This window comes from Malurus melanocephalus, unplaced genomic scaffold (genome assembly GCF_030028575.1).
Source record: "Malurus melanocephalus ecotype Western Australia unplaced genomic scaffold, MMel_1.1 scaffold_129, whole genome shotgun sequence".
Lineage (NCBI taxonomy): Eukaryota > Metazoa > Chordata > Aves > Passeriformes > Maluridae > Malurus > Malurus melanocephalus.
The window spans coordinates 143,830-165,554 of record NW_026623361.1 but is presented as its reverse complement, the minus strand read 5'-3'; the positions used below and the strand labels follow the sequence as shown (position 1 = coordinate 165,554).

Sequence of the window (21,725 nt, the reverse complement as noted above, 5' to 3'; positions counted from 1 at the left end):
GCATGAAGGACCCAAAACTGGACACAGCACTCAAGATGTGGCCTCACCAGTGCCCAGTACAGGGGGACAATCACTGCCCTGGTCCTGCAGGCCACACTATTGCTGATACAAGGAGTGTGTTCCATTAATGGGATATTGTYGATTTTATAAAACACCTAGTAGTACACTTGCAAGATACAAATCCCAACCCAGTCTGAAATGTACACATTTAGAAGACAGKACAAAGGATATATTAACAAGATTGCCTTTATTTTCATTTAAATTTTACATATAGTAACTTTTATTCCAGCTACAGGGGTCAACTGMCAGTCTCACAGAACAGTAATTTTTAAATTAATTACAGCTAAAAATGCAGAGACTCTCTGAGAGCAGTTCTCATCTTGAAAACCGTATTAGGAACCACAGTAAAGAAAAAGCATATAAAAAGGTATTCAAAAATGCAGGTTCACTTGTACTAAAATGGTTATTGATTCACCAAGAACTCTCCCTTATTAACATTTTAACGTTTTTTTCAAGTACAAATTAGTCATTATAGCAGACATTATAGCTAACAGAACAAAAATACAGTTTTGCAAGCATCATGGCAGGCTCAGTTCCAGCATGTGGAACATCACAGAGTACTGGAAACATTCATGATGGAACCCACATATTTCCATGTGTATCAGGGGCATCAGTGTAAGGAATATTCCAAATCCATGGCTGATCTGTAAACCAAAACAAAACCATRCTTATGACAAATTCATTTATGAAATGCAAAATTTCAATTCTCTTCCTCTTTTCCCTTTGGAGGAAGAGGAAGGTCAGAATTCCTACTGATTTTCAGATAACAGCATGTGCAATTTCAGTTTAGTAGAAATTTTTTTTCAGCTTTTTTTAAAAACTGTAAGATACGGAGTTTTCAAAAGGCCTTGCTTTCCCCTCAAATATTTTAAATATAGTTATAACCCAACATGCTCCTCACCAGCTGTATAAGAATTATATTTCAGACAAGATACAAGAACAGTAATGCAGGAAAATGTGGTTTGGCCCAGTGCCAGCAAGTTTTGTGCTGCATCTCTTAACCCAGTGGAATTCTAAATAAGCACTAAATATTTTAAAAAATATTAATTAACGTACTAATATTTTTCACAGGGACAGTAAGAATTCAGTACCTAAGAATGACACTGCCTGACCTCTGAAAAGTTCACATTTACCCCTCACTTTTTCAAACATTAAATGTTCAGATGAACAACTAGCTTGCACCACATTCCACTTCTCAGTATACAGAAGCTCTTCCCACTCTTGGGAAAAAGAAAAGGCAACACACCAGGAGTTAACTCTCAGCTCTGCAACCTGCTCTATGCTCTTCCTCCTACCACATACATGTGGCAGAAATGCAGCTCTTCTATGAATCCAAGCTATTATTCTACTTCTCTCAGGCTACTCCYACTGAAATAGAGAAAAATCCTTCAACCCTTTTTTCAGTGAGTTTTCTCAATTAAGAAGTTTATATAAATTTAGCTTGTTTCTTCTCTTAATCTACAAAATGACCCTGAAGGAATGACAGTGATAAAAATCTGTACAATACAYAGATAAAACTGAATTGCACCAAGGATGACAAGAATAGCTATTGATTAGAATTACCGTTGTCCAACTTTAAGTTTACAGGATCCAATGACAACTCTGACAATACAGGAAGTGAGAATTACTGTAGCAAGGAGAGTAAGAAAGTGACAAAAACAGTAATGAAGGGTTGTATAAATTACACAAGAACACACTGTGGCAAGTACCATGACAATTAAACATGGGGCAGAGAGACCATTGCTACCAAGTAGTCATGATTACTTGCTACTAGAGTGTCCTTAATTTTCATACTGTAGTTCTGTATGTTGCAGTGAAACATATCCCAGCTACGCAAATTTTTTTAAAATGTCTGCTTACAGCAGGAAGAAGGCAATAGGGTAGTTGATTGGGCTTTTTGTTACAGTGGACAGATGATTTCAAAGCACATAAAAAATAAAAGGCATCAGAAACTAGAAGAAACTCTACCACATAACTCATAGTGCACTGCCAAAAAAAGCTCTCYAGGTTTCTGGCTCAACTGGAGGATATCCAGACTTTCGAGTGATCTCTTAAAAAAGAAAAAAAATAGCACCATTATTTCCCTAAGCTTCTTCTATCAGTCTTCTGCTGGAGAGCCACATGTACCTTTTGTATTTTAGGTGTTTACCACATAGTAAACATTAACAGTTAAAATGGGTACAGAATACAGCAAATGTTGGGAAAAGCACTGAGGATTTCAAGCATACATTCAGATTTGAACACTGACCTCTATCTACGACATCAGAATAAATCCAGTCCCACTCAAGCACTGGAATCTGTCACTCAGAGTATATTAAGCAGCTTGGACCTATCCATCTTCCCTACTTCCCTACCATCTGGCAGTTACTCTGCTTAATTCAGCAAAACATGCAGGCAGAGGAAGACTTAAGATGTACAGAAATAACTTCAGTCACCCCCTTAAGTATGCTGAGAGGCCACAATACCTAATTTAGTTCTTTCTAATTGTGATTATCTAAACAAAATTTTCTCAAGACAGCTATTAATGTGCTTGGAACTTTGTTCTGTTAATGGGATGCTGTTGATTTTATAAAACACCTGGCAGTATTTTAATAWGCCATGTGTAGAATTATTGCTGATATAAATTATAATTCAGTTATTTTTGAAATGTCAGATCCAACTTAAAATTAGTCATCACTTTTAACAGGAGCTATATCAGCAAGAGAAGGACAATGACTGTGTACAAATAYTGTATGACTGCAGCTGCTCACAGTTGCAAACATAAGGACTGCCAAACTTCTCAAAGTTAATTCCTTTCACCTTCTTGGGGGGGGGAGGAAATAAAACCCCCATTAAGAATTTATTTAAGTGTCCTTAACATACCTACCTTCCACACATTTCTAGTTCAGTGCTTCATTTCTGATATCCCAATTTTCTCTCAACTGTACCTCAGTGGAGTTAGTGTTATCTACTAGGCTGGCACCTCACAGCTTTGCTCTTGCCTCATGTTCAAGCAGCAGAACTCTAGCAATAGAGTCAGCACTCTGACTCAGTAAAATAAACAGGACCTTTCCAGTCCCACTGCTACTTCAACATTATCAGAAAGCTCAGGTGGAGCACTGTTTCAGTTATACTCGGATTTCTGAACATTCATAACTGAATACACTACCACATTTTACCTAAAGATAGAGGCTCTGGAGAACAAGGCAAGTTCTTTTTGAGTAACACCTGATTAGTGACTCAAAGAATCCATGCTGGCAGGCCACCTCAAACCCTCATGTTCTCATAAATATGATAGATGGCAGTACAGTCAAAGCCAGGAACATACAATTGAATAGCAAAGTATARAACACAATGAAAAATCTTTGTGATTCTCTTCCTACAGGTGTCTTTTGTGTTGTGAGTGGAGATCTGAATGACAGCCCTCCTGGTTGGTTTCTAAACCCAGAGACTGGATTCTTACATCAACTTAATTGAAAAAGGTAGCTTCAAAGTAAAAAGTATTCACATATAGAGAAAGGTTACTCACAAATAACCAGCACTGTTCTACATATACATTCTATACAGTCAAGTCACTGTACATACACATTCTAACATAGCAAACACACTTCTGCTACATGAATCTGGAAAGTTGTTCTTTAAGCATTTGAAAAAGGTGCACACTACACTTCAGTCTCTCTCTTCCCCTCCCTTTGGATAAACATAGCATTTAAAAAGGAGCTAATCTCGTTCCTCTCAATGCAAAAATCATACTTAAATATCTCAAGAAGGAGGAAAGGCAGATGGGGAATAGATGTGGGATCTATCTATAATAATCACAAACAAGGAAACGATTAGTGAAGGCCAGGACAATGACCACTTGTTAGGGAGAAAGAGAGGGAAAAAAGCACGAGCCAGTACTAAAGTTTTAAACACAGGATTTGCTTTTTTTCTCAAAGTGTTGATGTGATGAGGGGAAAAAAAAAAAAAAGAAGTGGTAATTCGGACTTTTCTTAGGCCTCGCCCAAATTGTTATAAAAAAAATCTTGATATACTTAACAATTAAAAGTTCTGAGTTCCCTTCACACAACAGATGATTTTCTTAGTCAGTAAGCTGTGTAATATCTAATAATATCTATCCACAAATTAAGTGAAATTCCTCAACTACAGCAGGCAACTTGTATTGGTAAGAGAGGTAATAGCAATATTGCAACTGAGATGCAATGATAGAGTTCAATGAGAAGATAATGTTATACAACAAGAATCTTACACAACCAAATTGTTGTACTCATCGGAAAGATTCTACAAGGAAATAAAAATCCTAGTACTATCAAAGACACAAGGAAATTTTATTTATGAAGACATCTTGCTAAGTAAGATAGGTTGTTGTGTGCATGTTTCCCAAATACCAGACTAGATAACTTTCAGCTTCCCTTCCAAAAAACTCTCAAATTATACCTCTAATCTATAGGGTTCATTTATCTTAGTACCATTGATACACTSAGCTTTGTGATAGGCTTTTTTATAATGACAGCCTGATCTATCTACAGAAGCCTTCAGGAAACTGATGTATCTATATGGTTTATTTGTTTAGATATAAACTAGTACTGTCAGATAATAAGATAATATCTGTACTAGTACAGATAATTTTTAAAATTCTTTAATTGTTTTGCCCTAAAGACACATGTGCTGCCCACAAATGGCCTTCAGCTGTTCAGCTGACTATTAGAGGTGATCAACTACAATTGCTCAAAACAGCAATATGAAAAGAGTTAATAATGTACATGTTGCACGCAACACATGTTGCCTGCTAAAAAATAATGAGGTCCTTTGTCACAACAGAATAGGCATTATCTTATTCTTTATTTTAAAACTGCGAGATGTGAAACATGCATGTTATTTCCGACAGCAAGAAACATGCAAGCTATGTATATCATGCATAATGTAACACTTTTGTGCTGGTAATTTAAAGCAGCTGGGAAGAAATACTCTAAATGGAAAATGCCCAGGCAGAAGTCCTCTGTGTAACTTTAACTCTCATCTGTCAGGATGTCATACTGGTCCATTTCTTCAGAGTTCAACTACAAACCTTGCACTCTGCACAAGATGGCTCAAATCACATGTAAGTTCCATAACTAGACAGGGCATCACAGATCTACCCTGCAAAAAAATAACCAAACTAAACCAAATTTTTAAATTCTTGAATTGACCAACAATTGAAGCAAAATATTAATCATCTGGTGAATTTGCCATCTCATACGATGCTACTGACGAATAATCTGAAGCACATCTCCCCTAGCCAAGCATGAACTTTGAGCTCCAAGAAACTGGCTAGTAAGATGTAGCAAAGCAGATCAGACAATCAAGTGGCTCCTTCTAGTCTTCAAGTCTGCCACCAGATGAAGACATTACATACAAGTGGTCAACCTAAAAAGTGACTGTAACTCAAGTTTCTTCTCGTGCAAAGTGTTAATTTCTTTGTGATCATTATARACAGCTGGGATAACAAGTGTACTCATATGTTACACTTGGACTCTGGGAGGACATCTGAGGAAGTGTCTGATGTCAAGCTGCATTTATGAGAATTTCAATCTCAAACTGTAGGTTTACCAGTCGATAATAATGCTTTGGCTCTGCTAAGGATGGAAACAGATGCCAACACAGATAAGATTGGTTTCAGCTCTGGCTTCCTGCCCTTCACGCTGGGCTATGAATTACAATGACAAAATATACTTGCTGCTTGAAAAATTGAAAATAAAATTTCTAAACATACTCAGATTTACATTTACCATTGCTCTGAATGTTAAATAAGTGAAATTTTCTATTCAATGTATTAGAATCACTAGAAATAGGAGTAGCTTCTAGTTGTCATCTACTAAGAAGAAAGAATATTCTCTCAGGCTTTATACCATATTAAGCATACTGAAAGTACTTGAAGTTCTCTAAAAATTTACATAGGATGCTGCTAGTTTAGTTCTCCTAAACCCTAGAAAGTACATAGGTTTCATGCAGMAATGCAATATTAATTAGAAAAAAAAAAGTGGTCATTGAAAAAATATTAATTACTTTCCCAGAAGTCTTCTTCCTCAATTTCTTGAAAAATATTTTAACTACTTAATAGACAAGGTGGAATATTCTAGAACTTAGAACAAGAAACAAAGGTGGGAAAGGTAGAGACCACATGCAGTGACATTTTTCCATATTGTACCTGACCTCCTGAGGATACAGCAAAGGGGGCTCAGAGTAATAAACAATTCCTATAGCTTTACTGGACRAAACACCGATCTCCTCTTTTAACCAGTGTGCCACTAGCCCAAAGCAGGATAAATGAAAATTCATTCAACTCTTTAGGGAACACAGATATCTAAACCTACCAGAGCTGGAGGCAAATGAACCATGAAGTCTTTTTTCCTTTTATGCAGCACAACAGTTAATATCGTACTAAATGAGATGCAGTGTTACTAGTTTCCTGAAATCACTAAAAATATTTACCACATGTAATTTCACCATACTCCCAAATCCCACTCATTGAAAACCAGACAAAATATCAAGCACTGAACATCTGAAGTTACAAGAAAAAGGCCAATTTGCTCTTCCATGTAAGTGTGGCAATGGAACACTGAACAGTGAGCAGGGCCCTTCACAAGGGAGAGAGCTGTTCTTGTGAGATAAGTTAAAGATCCTTTTGTGAATCCTTAATGAAATCAGAGCTGTCAGAAGTTGAAAATTTCRGCTAGAGAATTAATGAATTGTTAAGTGGACTGTCAATTTCTGCACAATGCTTCAACTTGAATTAAAGCTAATTTTCATCTCATTTCCCCACCATTTTCCAGCCTCCTCACTGTTTTTCCAGCATGAGATTTGACAGCTTTAACCCCCAGTAAAACAGATTTTCCCACTAGACAATAATGAAATACATCTTAATACATTTTTACAAGTTGTGAGAGTTGTTCAGGAAATAAATCTTCAGAAAAGGGCAAAACAACCAATATAATTCATGTAACTGGCATGTAGAGACTAATATGTAGCTTCACTCTAAATTTAGATTCATCTCAACCAAGTTGGAAGRTATCTTTTTTTTTCATGCATACACATTTATCTTCTATATACTATTATTCAGCTAATACTTTCTTTCTTTGATTTAAAAATATACACTTAAAATTAAATTAGAAAGAACTGRTTTATCAGAATGCATTTACCCCACTATTTTGCAGGGTTCTTTTCCAGAGGGTTTAAGAAACTTCAGAGCATTTTGCACCGAGAGCTCAGAAAAAGCTTTTATAAACTCTTGCTTGTAACCCAGTCATAACTCAAGGAACTGCTGATAGATCTATTTTTAGTTCATCCCCTTTTCTATAGTGCTTAAGAGTCCTGCAACAAGTACACAAGATGAATAAATCTAAAATCTGGCAGAGTAATAGAGAAATGTTTCACCTGCTCACATCACCCTAAAAAAGCAGAAAACAGAGCCAATTACTCAGAAATCTCATCACACTTACATGTAACTAGAAAGTTGTGCAACTCACTGGGAAAAACACCAAATGAAGTAGCCCAAAATACTGTATCATAATAAAACAGTATCTTTTACAGTATATATAAACCATAGATTCACTATTCATTGAGCTAATCGATTGCACAATCATTATTTTCTAGCATTTTTAGGTCCTAATATATTTTTTTCAAGCATTATGGTGTTTTCTGGTAGCTTTAATTGGATGCTTGGTGGTTTTTTAAAATTTTTTATATCATCCTATGTAGTCAAGCTGCTTAAAAATGCTTCTGGTATGATTTCTCTCACAGAAGAAATCTTACAAACTCCCCATCACAACTTGAAGTGACTATGCTCCTACCAGCTTCGGTTTGAGACTCAGWTACATTTTATTCTTCGTTTGCTTCAAGGAGATCAAATGACTCTGGCAGAAGTAGCTAGAGTTTACCTGTTCGTGTATTGTATAACATGTCTCTGTGCAAGTCTGAAATACAGATGAAAACTAAATTAAAGCAACAGGAAAACTAAGTATGTGTCATGGAGACAATATACTATAATTTCCCTACTGGTGAYATCTTAAAGTGCATCAATGATCCTTCTGTGACTACACCATAGCTTATGATTACGTTCAGTGAGGGACAAACCATCTCTCTAGGAGAGAAAACTTCCTGGATTTGTACTGGTTATCTGTCTCACAATGATCTCAATTCATATTCCTCAGAAATCTTCAGAAGAAGAACAGGAAGAAAATATTCATGATTATTTCTCCAAGAGAACCTATTTGCTGTTTTACCTAAAATTGARTTTTAGAATGAAACCCACTGACTAATGAGGCAAACGAGGCAAAGTAGGACAAGACTTAYGYATCTTTTTCCTCCCTGTTACATGGGTGTGAGAAAAGTAGGACAGGGAACAAATTACTTCAATGTTATTGAACTTAACGGACTTTAAAGGCTGTGGATCAACTTCATTATTATGGTTGAAACCAGACAMATTATTTACATCACTTACTGATAAGTTTATTATTGTATGTCCTGAGATATATTTTATTACTTTGCAAGATGCATTYATTTTATTGTAACAGTTTGCATGCTTAAGTCCTGTCAAATATGATAAATACCAATTAGTATGACAGAAAGCCTTTGTGACAGAATGACAAAGAATCTCTGCAATTAAATTATTTCCACTAACTAGGGAACTGTTTTYGTTGCCTTATATAATAATAGAATTCTTTAAGTATATCTGATCTATGATGAGAAGTTGTACAAGTACAGGAAAAAAMCAATGTATTTTTTTAAATTTTGTAATCTTTTAAGTAGAACTTTACATGGCAAATGCATGGCCCTGCTCCTGACCATCTCTTCACTATTCCCCCCAATTCTTCTTCCTGCTCCTAGTAAGATTTTTTTGATTATACGAAAGTGACATGTACTTTGTTTTCCCATGATTAGAGAATCTGAGTTCATGGAAAATCCCCCAGAGCCTTTTCTCCTTCAATTATAAGGATCAGTCAGTATGGTTTCTTTGGGGAAAGGATAATTACTTGCATTTTTGCTTCTCAAGACTTTATTAAAATAAATCTATTTATATCACTCTCCAGATAGTTTGAGAGTTGACAACTGTATTGTTAAGGACTGATTATTTTATGAGTCCATCCCTCAACATGGGAATTCTTTAAACATCTTTTCCACCAGAAGGCTGATGAACTGCAACAGAATATTCASGAAACAGATGTGAAAAGGCACAGGGAACTGACTTCACTTTCACTGCCAAAGCCTAGAAACCTGAATGCAACCTGTACATATCACAGGAGAAAGCTAATACCCAGAGCCTGAACTACAGTCAAACCAGTTCTCTAGAGAAGTAAGCTTTCCATGCAGAAAGTGAAAACAATAATCTGGAAAAAACCCTTTACATTTAGTTGAGATATGCATAAAACTCATTGACACAATAGGTTAAATGCTGGAATAAAACCAAGGACAATATTAACTATATATTTATGCACAAGGAAGGTAGTATATGAAACACTTGAGAACAAACATGGATTCTGTTAATCTTTGTTTTAAAATTTCCAAAAATTTAAGTATGACTTCTTAGAAAAGCCTTCCTAAACCCATCAGTTTGAGCATTAGTTAACAAGCAGACAGTGCATACCTATCCCAGAGCACAACAGCTAGTTGATAACCCCAGCATGATCCCTGCCATGGCTCCCCGTCATGACTGCAACAATACTCAAACAGGCAGCATGTTTTATACTAAATAAAACAGCATAGAGTTTGTATCACCATTTCTACATTGGACCCAAATTTCTTCTCWGGGAAAGTGGAAATACCAACTCAGAGGTCTTTTAGGTAAGTAGTAAGCTCTGAGAGCAGGACAATCACCTTCCCAAGTTACAGAACATGCATCATACGGAAGAGGTGAATGCCTGGCTGTTTAGCTGTTGCTACATTTAAGGTTTGGACTTGTACAATCCTGGGTCTACGCATGAGAAGCCAGGATTGTTGTAAGCTGAAGGGATTCACCTGACCAATGAGGCATATGCCTCTTTGCCAACCAGCTGGCCAGAACTTTAAGCAGGGCTTTAGTCTAGATTTAGTGGAAGAGAATGGARCAACACGTAAGAGCCAAGGGCTCCTGCTGCATTAAGAACCAACAGGGTGAACCAACCTGTGAAATGCTGCAAAGCAATTAGGGCTTGTTCCTCTAGAAGAGTGACACGGTCAATAGCCCTGCTGATGCTGCTCTACTCCAATGCATGCAGCATGGATAACAAACAGGAGCTACGAGCCTGTTCACTGTACAGCTAGAAAGCTGTGATCTAATCAGTATCACTGGAACTTGGTGGGCTCAACCACATGACTGGAGCACTGCAATTAGTGGCTATAAACTGTTCAGAAAGAAGAAAGAGGGGGCAATTTCCTCTATACGAAAACGAGTGGATGGACTGGACAGAGCTCTTTTGAAAAGCACTGATGAGTGAAAGCATACAGGTGAACAAATAGAGGTCAAGTCAGCAAAGGAAACCTCATGGCCGTTGTTTACTACAGGTCGCTAATGAAGAACATGCTGGTGAAGCCATCTTACTTCAGCTACARGAAGAAGCACCAGGCTCAGACTCTGATCCTGCAGTGGAGCTTCAATCACCCTGGAGCTTTGCTTCTATTTACTATGTGATACTCTATTATAAAGTCTATTGACTTACTACCTTTTAAATGTTCTTTCCCCCCACATCATCCCTTAGTTCAAAGGTATACTGAAACATTTGAGTTTACATAAACTGTTACTCCTATTTCAAGCTCTGCTCTAGACAGCCTTTCTTAGATCAAAACTTCTCAAAAAGGAATTTAATTACAACCTTTTAGTTTTAAGAACCAAACTTAATTTTTTACTCTTCCCAAATWTTGCAGGTTGCACATAAACATTATCCTCAATATATTTTTATATATTTCAGCCATCATCACCCCACAGCTGCGCTTGCTTCTCACTTTCCTCATCTGCATGTTCTAGAGATAGTCTTAGGAACKGAGACAGTTGAGATTTTGTATACCTCTTCAAGTGTTATGAAATACAACCTATGAAATACAGAATAGATCAAAAGCAACTCTTCTGATTTACAGCAATTCTTTCATATTTCCTCTATTTCTTTCACACCGCTTTCAGAGGATTTTTAGCTCACATCCGCTCTCTTTCTAAACATTCTTTTTTCAACATTCCTTCCCCTATTAGTTTTACAAAAAAAACTTTTTGATTCCATAAAGAATATCTATTTTCCTAATGCATATAAGAAACCCAGAAGAGGAATAAAAACTAGCATTGAAGTTATTGATCCAAAATTTAGACAACAGTAAAGAAAAAAATTAGAGTAAAGAAACTTATAGTTGCTTTCTTTGAAGTCACAAGCAGAATGTGAAACTGGTATCATATCACATATAAACACACCACAAAAAGGTTAAAATAAATATAGCAGTATACAACTGACTCAGAGTTACTCAAATTAGCTTGCTTCATGTAGTAAATGCCTACTTTTCTTCTRAAGTCATACCTTACCTTTGCTTCCATACCGTTCTGGTGGCAGGTCATAAGGTACAGGAAAATATGTYGCTGAATCTTTCCTTTCTGGAAGCTTTTTCCCTCCTACATGAAAGTAACCTTTGTCCAATCCCTATGAAAGAAGGCAAACATACAAAAGAAAAGACTTAAAAGTTTTTGGGGAAAAAGACACAATCTACAATAGATGTTTTCTCAACGAGTTATTTTAATGAACAAAACATTTTACCTCCTTTACTGAGATTAGATACTCCCTGAAGCACCTTCATGTCTTAAAACTTCAGCTTCTCTTATTTCTACTATTTCAACTCTTCTTTTTCTACTACACGCATCGGCTTGGCCCCACATGCGGGTCCATACTGGATATACTCAGGCCCTTCTCAGGCCCTTGCACATATACCAATTTATCTGTTCACTAGGTGAACACCTTTGGTGTTTAGTATTTAACTAAAGTGAGAAGTTTTAAAAACTTCTCTTTGCTGCTTTGTTTCATCCTGACCACATAAATTGGATGCTCAGTATCTTTCATGAATTGAACCAGAAATCACTTTGTATTATAGAAGCAAGTTTTCCAAGCTATGCTTTTCAGACATCTTGGGTAACACAATCCCAAGATGTTGGGCATAAAAAGATTTAATGCAGATTTGAAACTGCTTGCACAAAAGCTTCAAAGACTACACTTATATTAGAATGACAGCATTATTGTCAAACAAGGTTAAGGACTATAAAAAGAAAAAAGCTATAATGCAATACAGTACAAAGGCAGAAAGATTTAAAGTGATTCAAGTAACTGGGGCAGATGGTGCTGCTTAGCCACTTCTCCAGAGAAACACAATCCCAAATGTAGTGATTTACATAAAAGCAAAATCTCTTAGTTATGAGATTTAAAATATCTTACTGTCAATCAAGTAATTTGATTAGAACAAACTAGAAGTTTAAAGGCTTATTTATTTATAAGGTATTACTAGCAACTATTTTTTCTTTCTAAGATCATATAATACTTTGGGTTGGAAGGAACCTTCAAATGTCATCTGGTTCAATCCCTGCGCGCTTTCCACTAGTAACAGGTTGCTCAGAGCCTCATTCCAACCTGACCCCGAAGGTTTCAGAATTGGGGCATTTACCACCTCTCAGGGCAACCTGGGCCAATGTTTCACCACCCTCACAGTAAAGAATTTCCTCCTTAGATCTAGTCTAAATCTACCCTCTTCTAGTTTAGAACAACTGCTCCTTATCCTGTCCCTACAGGTGTTATTAAAAGGTCTGTCKTCACCTTGCATATAAGTCCCTTTTAGGCACTGAAAGGCTGCAACAAAATTTCCTTGGAAACCCCTCTTCTCCAGGCTCAACAACCCCAGCTTTCTCTGTCTTTCCTCGTAAGGAGAGGTGTTCCACCTCTCTGACCATTTCTATGGGTCTTCTCTGAACTCACTCCAACAGGTCCTTTCTGTGGTGAGGACACCAGAGCTGGATGCAGCACTCCAGGTAGGGTCTCACCAGAGMAGAGTGGAGGGGCAGAAACGCCTCCCTTGCCCTGCTCACGCTGCTTTGGATACAGCTCAGCATACAATTGGTTCTCTGGGCTGTGAGTGCACAGTGCCAGCTCATGCCTGAATATTAACTTACACTTTATTCACACTCTACGGTCCATCACTGTATGCTTCCAAGTTTTACTGCATTACTGTTTTTTGGTAGTGCAAGCAAGCATCCTAACTACCTCTACAAAATCTTGTTGTATTCAAACACATGCTGGCTGAATTGAAGAGTCCCATCTATATAAAATACTGCAAGTCTTCAAGAAGTTTTACACCATCAAATATTACCATTTTAGGTTGGAGATAGAAACATGCACATGACCACACAAAGCATGGTGAATGCAGCCTTGTACCTTTTTAATATTCAAGAAGAATAGAAACCTAGAAAACGAGAGCTGCCAAAGACAATGTCAGTGTATTACAGCAGCTCTATCAAGTCAGTTCAAAAATCTCCTTTAGACTACAGATGCTTCTTTTGTCCCATGACCCAAAGTAAGACCAAACTGCTGGTAATAATGTAAGAAACACTATGTGTTATTTCAAGGACTAGGCAAAAGCCACCACCTTTTAAATGAAAGAACAGAGGAAACCAAGAAACAAGATCCATACTAAAGGACTGCATGAATGAAAATCCATTTTGAACTTCCATTTCTTATACCATTTAAGACAGGTATTATAATAAATATTCATTTAAACTAGGTTACAGCATTTTGTGGAGCTCAGCCTTGGGGTAACAAGTAATATGTTCAAAACAAACCAATGTAAATATGCAAGATTATGATTTTTTTATTTTTAAAAGCTCATAAACATCTGAAGTTTTTGAAATTGACTCTAGGAAAGTCATAATTACTTAGACAAGACACAACAATCAAGTTGTATAGCCTTATTTCCAATGAATTTAAATCACTCAGGGATTGGTAGAAATTTCATGTAAAAATGCAAATCACCATACTTCTGTTTGTAGTGGAAAGAATATGAAATATGCCAGGGATTCTTGAGCTCATATACAGGAACTGTGTAAGTGGTGGTGRTGCCAAGAGTTTTTTCCATAACTCACAGTAATCAGGTTGCAGTTGGTGGAGGGGCTGGAAGGTATGTATTGCTAGATACCACTCACAAGAWGACATTTAAATTGTCAGCATGGCTGTGGCACATATGAGGTTTGATTTCCCCTGACATCCTGTGGATTTCTCGTCTTCTGCATGCACATATGGGAGAAATGTCGAATGGCAGAGAAGGTTTCTCTGCTGTATCGTGAGATGGTTCTTATTCTAYAAAAAACTTGCCTGATCAACAGCACCAAAATTGCAAAACTGCTGCCTGGCACCATCTGAGCTGGACATCTGTGAAATCCTTGCTGTCAGAAAGCACTGTGTARAACACAACCTACTTCAGCCTCTATATACAAAGTAAGGACATTTTTAATCTCTTTTTTTCCCCCATTATCCATCCTTTTCTTCAACCTAGTAATACTTTTGTTTCTGCTTAATTTCTTCTATACTCTATGCCCTGTTATAACTTCAGTATCTTTCTTTTCAAGGATTTTGTTTCCTTCTTTTGTTCTCTGCCTTGTTCTCCTTCAGTACTCAGCAATTATACTTTCCTCTCCTCTGAGAGCCTTATTTCTCCTCTGATGCTGTCCTCCAATGCTGCTTGACTCCATCAGTTCATCCCAATATTATTTTACTTATCTGTCAAAATTTAACCTGTAGAGCTCTTCCATTCAGGAAATATTCATCAAAGAAAAGACATGTAGTTTTCCCCAAAGCACCCTGGAGTAAGAGTCTAGTTTATGGAATGCATTCTTTAGCAAGGCTCTCTGAGGAGATTCACATGCTTTTAAAAATAACTCATGCGTCTATCTTCACATAGAAACTGAAATAAGTCACACAGTTTGTCTGTTTTGAGCATTTCCTCAATGTTGACAGCTCTCATTGCTGTTTCCAAAAACCAAATCAGCAGGATCTCGCCTAAAACAATTTTGTCTGACTTRTAAATTTTCCTCAGTTAAATTCTATTCTTTCAGAATTTCTCCCTCTGCAGCTTTGTTTTGCTCTTTGCTGCTTACAGCAAGACATTATGAAATGTTAATAGATACATGTCTCAATTGGGAAAGAATTTTTTGTTGTACTTCTAAAACTTTAGGCTTCTATTATTCTGTTATGGCATCTATTAGTGCCTTAGCATCATACATGGTAAAAGCAGTCATTGGGAAGAAGAATGGGAATAGGAAGTATAATGGCTTTTAAAATTCTGCCTTCCAGTTGATCGGGTTTTTTTTCCCCAAACACAAGGCACAATGCAGGCCATAAAAAAGAAATCACATAAGATAAAGGTAAGAATTGCTAGCCCTACTGACTACTGATATCATTACAGCATTTTGATCCTACAGAAGTAACTTCTAAAAGGAGGCAACTGATTATTCCACTGGATGATTACGGGACTATTGCTTCCAATGACAGTAAACAGAAAAATAGTCTGCTCTTTGGCAAAACTGTTTAAAGACTTACTAGTTTGGGCAGCAAAGTACTAAGGATGCACACAAACATTGCAGTGGCCATGCTTATTGGGCCAGCAGAATACACAGCAAAATCCCTCCTCAACACTGGGCACATTTATTCAAAAAAGAACTTTATTCAGCTATACCAGATGTACTGTTTTTTTTTTGTTGTTTTTTCCCTCCCCCTTTCTCTGGTAAGAAGCATACAGTGACAAATTCAGGTATCGAAACCCAAAGTTTCTTGGTTTGGAAAGTATGTGTCTAGGTGTCTTTAACAGTGGAATTTGAAAACATTGTGGCAGAAAACCCTGTGAACACTTAAAGCAAGGCTTAACATCCTGAAGTCTACATATAAAATCTTGGTTTACTYACATTATATTAACTTTCCCGCTCCTACTCTATCTTGCATGGGATAAAAGACTTCATCTAAAACTAGAGATACCAAAGAAGAAAGTGGTATTACATTACCTTGGAAGTTAATGTTACARTCAAAGAGCTTAACTGACTCAGTTTTGGTTCTGCTCTAAGTTGAGCTGTGACTGTGAGGGTGCCTGGTTCAGTAATTTGAACTCAGCAAAGATTTAAGCAGTTCAGTTCTGAAAATCACAAACGTATAATGCTTCTCATCCAGATTCAGTTCATACACCCAGCCCCAGAGGCAACTACAAAAGAATAGCTTCACCCACTACCAGTGAGTATTCACCATAAATGTAGCACTTCGGAATCTGAAATACTGTTGTCAGTTGTCTGCATTTGATTATCTAGATATAACTGCAGGATTTGACCTGATTAACTACAGGTCAAGCTCAATTTATTTAGAMTCTTATCAAACACATAAGCTGTAAGGAAGAACTTAAAAGGCCTCCCAGTAGACACTTCCAAGGTTTTTCAAACAAACTAATTACTGAAACATGCTTCCCAGAACTCCATGTTTTTTGGTCATTGCATTCTCGCTACATATTTTACTTGTTAAAGATGTACTTTATTTCAGCCTCTGGAAAGGAATCCCCAGGAGTTGAAAGAGCAAGTTGAAAAAAGAGTGTAGATGTAGGAGGTGAGAAATRGAGATGGAAAGGGAAATGTAGTTCAAACACAGGATATAATCTATTGTACAAATATTATTTTTCACTCAATAGAAGCTTGTGATCTAATGCCAGCATCAGCTGATTTTTCCCTAAAAACTAAAACTGTAAATGGTAACAGCTGCTGCTATATTGAGAACAACCATTCAACATATTTCTGAGAGTCTGTATTAGCACACCAGGCCAAGACTAAACCTCAAAGCATAATTTTGAAGCATTTTTAAAAAAAAGACAAAAACTAGCAAGTGATATCAAGTGAGGAACGATCCACTCCCAAATTTGTATTCAGCAGAAARCAGAAGTCACAAACTGCAGAGCTAGAGGAGTTCTTAAGACAGGTGACATTAAGTGTGTGCTATGCAAGTACACCAGTGTAGCACGCCCAAACAGTCCAAGGTGCTGATGAAGGCTCCAACCTCTTCTGGGACATGGGTTCAACTCAYATCTATGCCAGAGATACTTTAATGGTGGGACTTTATGATCATAAAAGTCTTTTTTCCAGCCTAAATGATTCTGTGATTCTGTGATGCTAAGTCTTCTACCAGAATAAGTGTCATGAACTTTGTGATAAAACTGCATCAAATAACCTAAAGAAACAGAACTATCAGAAACTGGTAGTATTAAATCAACACTCAGAGAGAGTCCCTCGAGGCCTAGGAATGCTCAATTATGATTCAAAGCACTTGATCTAGTTCATAATTTGCATAATTTTGGTTGTGAACAAACTTTTATGTTTCTAAAAATTGTAGTCTGTTCTCAGTTCTCTGTTAGCTTCACTTGGTTTTAGCACTCTAAAACCACAATGAACCAGTGTGACAACCAGACTAAGTTGTCGAAGTAAGACTTTTTATGCAGTGTTAACTGCAGAACGTATGCGTAAGAAATACATAAGCTAAGCAGCACAACTTGAATATGCAGTAACTGCGTGTACATAAACTAAAACAGCCTTAGGGTGAGTTATGTTAAGTTAAGGATGCTAAATTAAGTCTCATTTACAGACATTTGAAACCATCTTCTTGAAATACTGACTCCTAAAGCTGCATAAAGAAAAAACTTTGCCAAAAGCACTGGTGTACTAAAACATCACAAATGTAATTAATAAAAGACATGTAATGAAAGACTGTAATGACAGCTTGTACAGATATGCCTGAGGAAGCCTTAAACTAATGTGGACACTGCTAATACAGTAATCAAAACATGATACTTACCAGGGCTCTATATAAACTCCAGTTCCTGCAGTTTGGACTATCTGCCCCAAATTCTACTGCTACCAATGTCATCTACCTAGACATCTGAAGGGCCTTTGACAAAGTTCCATACAACATCCTTCTCTCCAAATAGGAAAGATATGGATTTCAAGAGTAGACTTTTAGGAAGAAAAGGAACTGGCTGGATGGATGCAGCCAGAAAGCTGTAGTCAATGACTTTCTGTCCAGGGGGGGAGAGGTGACAACTGATGTTCCTCAGTGCTCTCTCTTGGGACTGCTGCTCTTCAACACCTTCACCAAGGACACAGCAGGACTGAGAGCTCCCTCAGCAAGTCATCAATGACACCAAGCTGAGTGGGGCAGTTGACACCTCAGGGATGGAATGCCATCTACAGGAAAGTGGACAAGCCCAAGAAAYGGGCCCATAAGAACTCCATGAGCTTCAACAGAATCAAGAACAAGGTGCTGTACCTGGGTTAGGGCAATCCCAGTCATGAGCACAAACCAAGAGAAGTCATTGAGAGCAGCCCTGTGGAGGAGGGCTTGCGGGTGCTGGTGGATGAGAGGCTGGACATGACCTGGCCATGTGCACTCACAGCCCTGAAAGCCAAAAGTGTCCTGAGCTACATCAAAAGCAGTGCGAGCAGCACGGCCAGGGAGGGGATTCTGCCCCTCTGCTCTGATGAGACCTCAACTGCATGTTGCACCCAGCTCTGGAGCCCCCAGCGTGGACCTGCTAGAGGAAGTCCACAGAAGGGCCATAAAGATCATCAGAGGCCTGGAAGACCTCTCATACAAAAAGAAGCTGAGAAAGTTGGGATTCCTCAGCCTGGAAAAGAGAAGGCTCCTCATTTCAGCCTTCCAGTATTTAAAGAGAGTTTATAAAAAAGCAGATGGACAGAATGCAAGATTCAGGACAGAATGCAAGCCAAATGTTTCTCATGGGGTTTGGAGGAGGGGATTTTTTGATGTTTCAATGGGCATTTTTAAGTGAAAAGTATGCAGATTCGTAAGATCTAAAATAGGTATGGTCATTCTTGGCAAAAAGACTAACTCAAATATTCCTAATTTTCTACCCATTTGAAGCGTGTTTCCCACAATTAACAATGCACAGAAAAGCCCGAGTAAGAACAAGAATATTCAAATCTCATTACATTACTGTGTAATCCAGTGATCAGCTATGTTTATATTAAAACYATCATTTACTAGGTACAAATACACCAGTACTATAAATACTTTGCCTGGCAACACCTGTAGATAACAGTAGCCAACTTCCAATAACATTAATTTACATTTGAGGTCAGTTGCTGCTAAAAGTCAAATTTTTGCACAATTGTTTGCCCAATGCTTTATTATTTTGTTATTAAAAGTTGTTTACATGAGTGGTGTTTGCTTCTTTAGAGCTCAGTGATATAAAAAAARCAATGCTTCCTACTAACAGAAGCTGTAGGATTTTTCTTATTTCACCCTCTGTTATACATGTTTCCTCCAAAAGCTTCTTYCCACATAAGGCATGCTGAGGAATAACATCTCTAATATCAAAGACCTCACTACTATGCAAACTCATTATCAATGTCAAGAATGAGATTACAGGAGTTCTTTAGCTGCAGTCAGAAACCATCAATCTAAATATGCAATCCCAAGAGACTACAATTATCCAGTTACRGTAGGCAAACATTTTTACAATGTCATAATATTAGTAAGTATTCATCTGGGACTATATTACTAATCAGCAGAAATGACRGAACATTATGTGATCATCTGTGAGCATTATCTAGGAAATAAATACTCTTCACCAGCAAAATATTCCTAAGGGYTTCTAGCGTACAAATACTTTTTCAGAGAAACTTGCAATTTCTTCCCTGGAAAGAAAAAAATTCACACAGGAAGATGTTTGAATGGTTTGTGATCATAGACTAACTGCTGTTGATAACATTTCAGTACTATCAGGTTCAGCAGAGAGAAGGAGGAATGAGCCACATAACAAAAAACTGGCATTTCCCCCCATCATGTGATAGATCTGAGTATGTACCCAACCTGAACAAAGGGAAGCTGTTTTCTTAAATATAGTGATTATGTCACAGGATTCACTACCCCAGTATTTTGTACAGGGCTAAAAMCCAGCAAGTGTAGTTCAATAAAGAACCTGATTAAAGAGATAAAGAACCTGTGTTAAGAGACAGTCACATGACTGCAAATATATTTCASAAAATATGCAAGAATAGCAATCAGAGCAAAATTAGAAATTGTTTCTCAAGTTACAAAGCATAGATCTTCAACGTGAATATGCACTCATMTCCTAGTTTTAAATAGCACAAAAGATCTGATAGTCCTCTCCAGTAACATTTAAAGTATATTTTAAAATTTTAAAATATTATTGCCTGTCAGTAAGAGGACAAAAGTCACAGCAATACCGAATCCATACCTGCTGTGTAGGAAAAGAAGATTCTATGAATACCTCACATAAACTCCATTTCCTATTAACTTTCTAATCTGGAAATACAGAACCTGCTKATTAGATTATTCAGTTACATTGTATTCATAATATTTCCAGATTTTCGTCATATCCCAGGATTTGTGCTTTAAGGATGAACTTACAAATGCTGAAGGCAAGAAAAGAACTCCAAGTTCATAAGAACGGATCATCAGTTGGCTGCCATTTTTCTCCAGAGCTCCCCAAGCTGCTTTAGATAGATTGGCACTGTGAAGAGAAACAAAGCGTGAGTGTTCAGGGCAGAAAACGTTTAAATGACAGCTGTAGCAATGCCCTTCTTTCAGGAGAACTTGAATTCCATTGGAATAGTCTTCTCACAAAAAGTGACTTGGGTGTTATTCCTTATTGCTATTTTTATAGCACAGTGGGAGCAACAGAGACAATATGTAGAAAGGCATTCATACAACACATGTGGATAATTATACAAGYCTATTTCTGTCATACAGATCTACAAGACAAATTCAGCCTTTTGAATCTCCTCCGCACATTTCAGAAAGGAATTTGGTAATAGCTTCAATTTGATGACTTAAGAAGATTAAGGGCTAGCTCAAATATGACTAAGTACACAGTGGGTTTGCATTCTACATTTTAGTAGAGTGTTAAACAGCATCTTTTGCTCCTGGCATTTTGATCTTTGAACTATTTATGAGAACAAATACTTATGAAAGAGGTATTTTTGTTTCAATTTGCTATTCAGCACCATGATGTAGTTAATCTTTCATCAGCATTTGCTACAAAGATCAATTTGGGAGTCAAAAATATATGCAATTCTGTTGCCAAAACCTACTTCTCAAGCACATTAAAAAACTTGCACATTATGTTTCAACTGATGGTCATACTGGATGCTGTTTGGTAACAGCAAATGGTGGAACAGAGGAAACACGAGAAAATAAAGCACCATGAATTTCTGTATTAGGCACAGTGAGCATCACATTTAACTGACTTAAAACCTTTTAAAAGCACTTTAATCACTRCCACTATTGCAGGCAACAGTATCAGTGAGTCATAAAATTTAATGAGACCAAACATAAAAAGAAGAAAAATATTAAAGTAACTGAGCATTTAAGAGTAAGGACACAAAGACCATAATCTGTAGAATACAGGGTTGCATAAAAAAACAGTTTTCGGCAAAACTGAAACATATCTATATTTTTGATTCACAAGACATTCTCTCTTCAAGTCAAGAAATTTCTTGCTTCCTCTTCTGACTTCTTTAAAAACTAAATAAAAGAAATATAAAGCTTATACTTCAAGGCAGACTGCTGAACAACTCAGTCTGAYGAAAGTTCAGATTCCAAATTCTATGTACCTATATGTTTTATAACAATAGGGCAGCCCAAGGATACCTT

At 37.1% G+C, this 21,725-nt stretch overlaps 1 protein-coding gene across 4 annotated transcripts in view; it reads right to left on the bottom strand.

Moving 5' to 3' along the window:
• Nucleotides 1-236: 236 nt before the first annotated feature.
• The window catches only part of TDP1 (tyrosyl-DNA phosphodiesterase 1), a 45,998-nt gene continuing 24,509 nt past the window's right edge, over nucleotides 237-21,725 (bottom strand). For all 4 annotated transcript variants that reach the window (XM_057370578.1, XM_057370577.1, XM_057370579.1 and 1 more), the window contains exons 14-16: nucleotides 20,481-20,583; nucleotides 11,558-11,672; nucleotides 237-704 (exon numbers count right to left, since the gene is read on the bottom strand). In XM_057370578.1, the coding sequence (XP_057226561.1) occupies nucleotides 631-704; nucleotides 11,558-11,672; nucleotides 20,481-20,583 (292 nt within the window). In that variant the 3' untranslated portion in view covers nucleotides 237-630. The remainder of the gene's footprint in view (nucleotides 705-11,557; nucleotides 11,673-20,480; nucleotides 20,584-21,725) is intronic.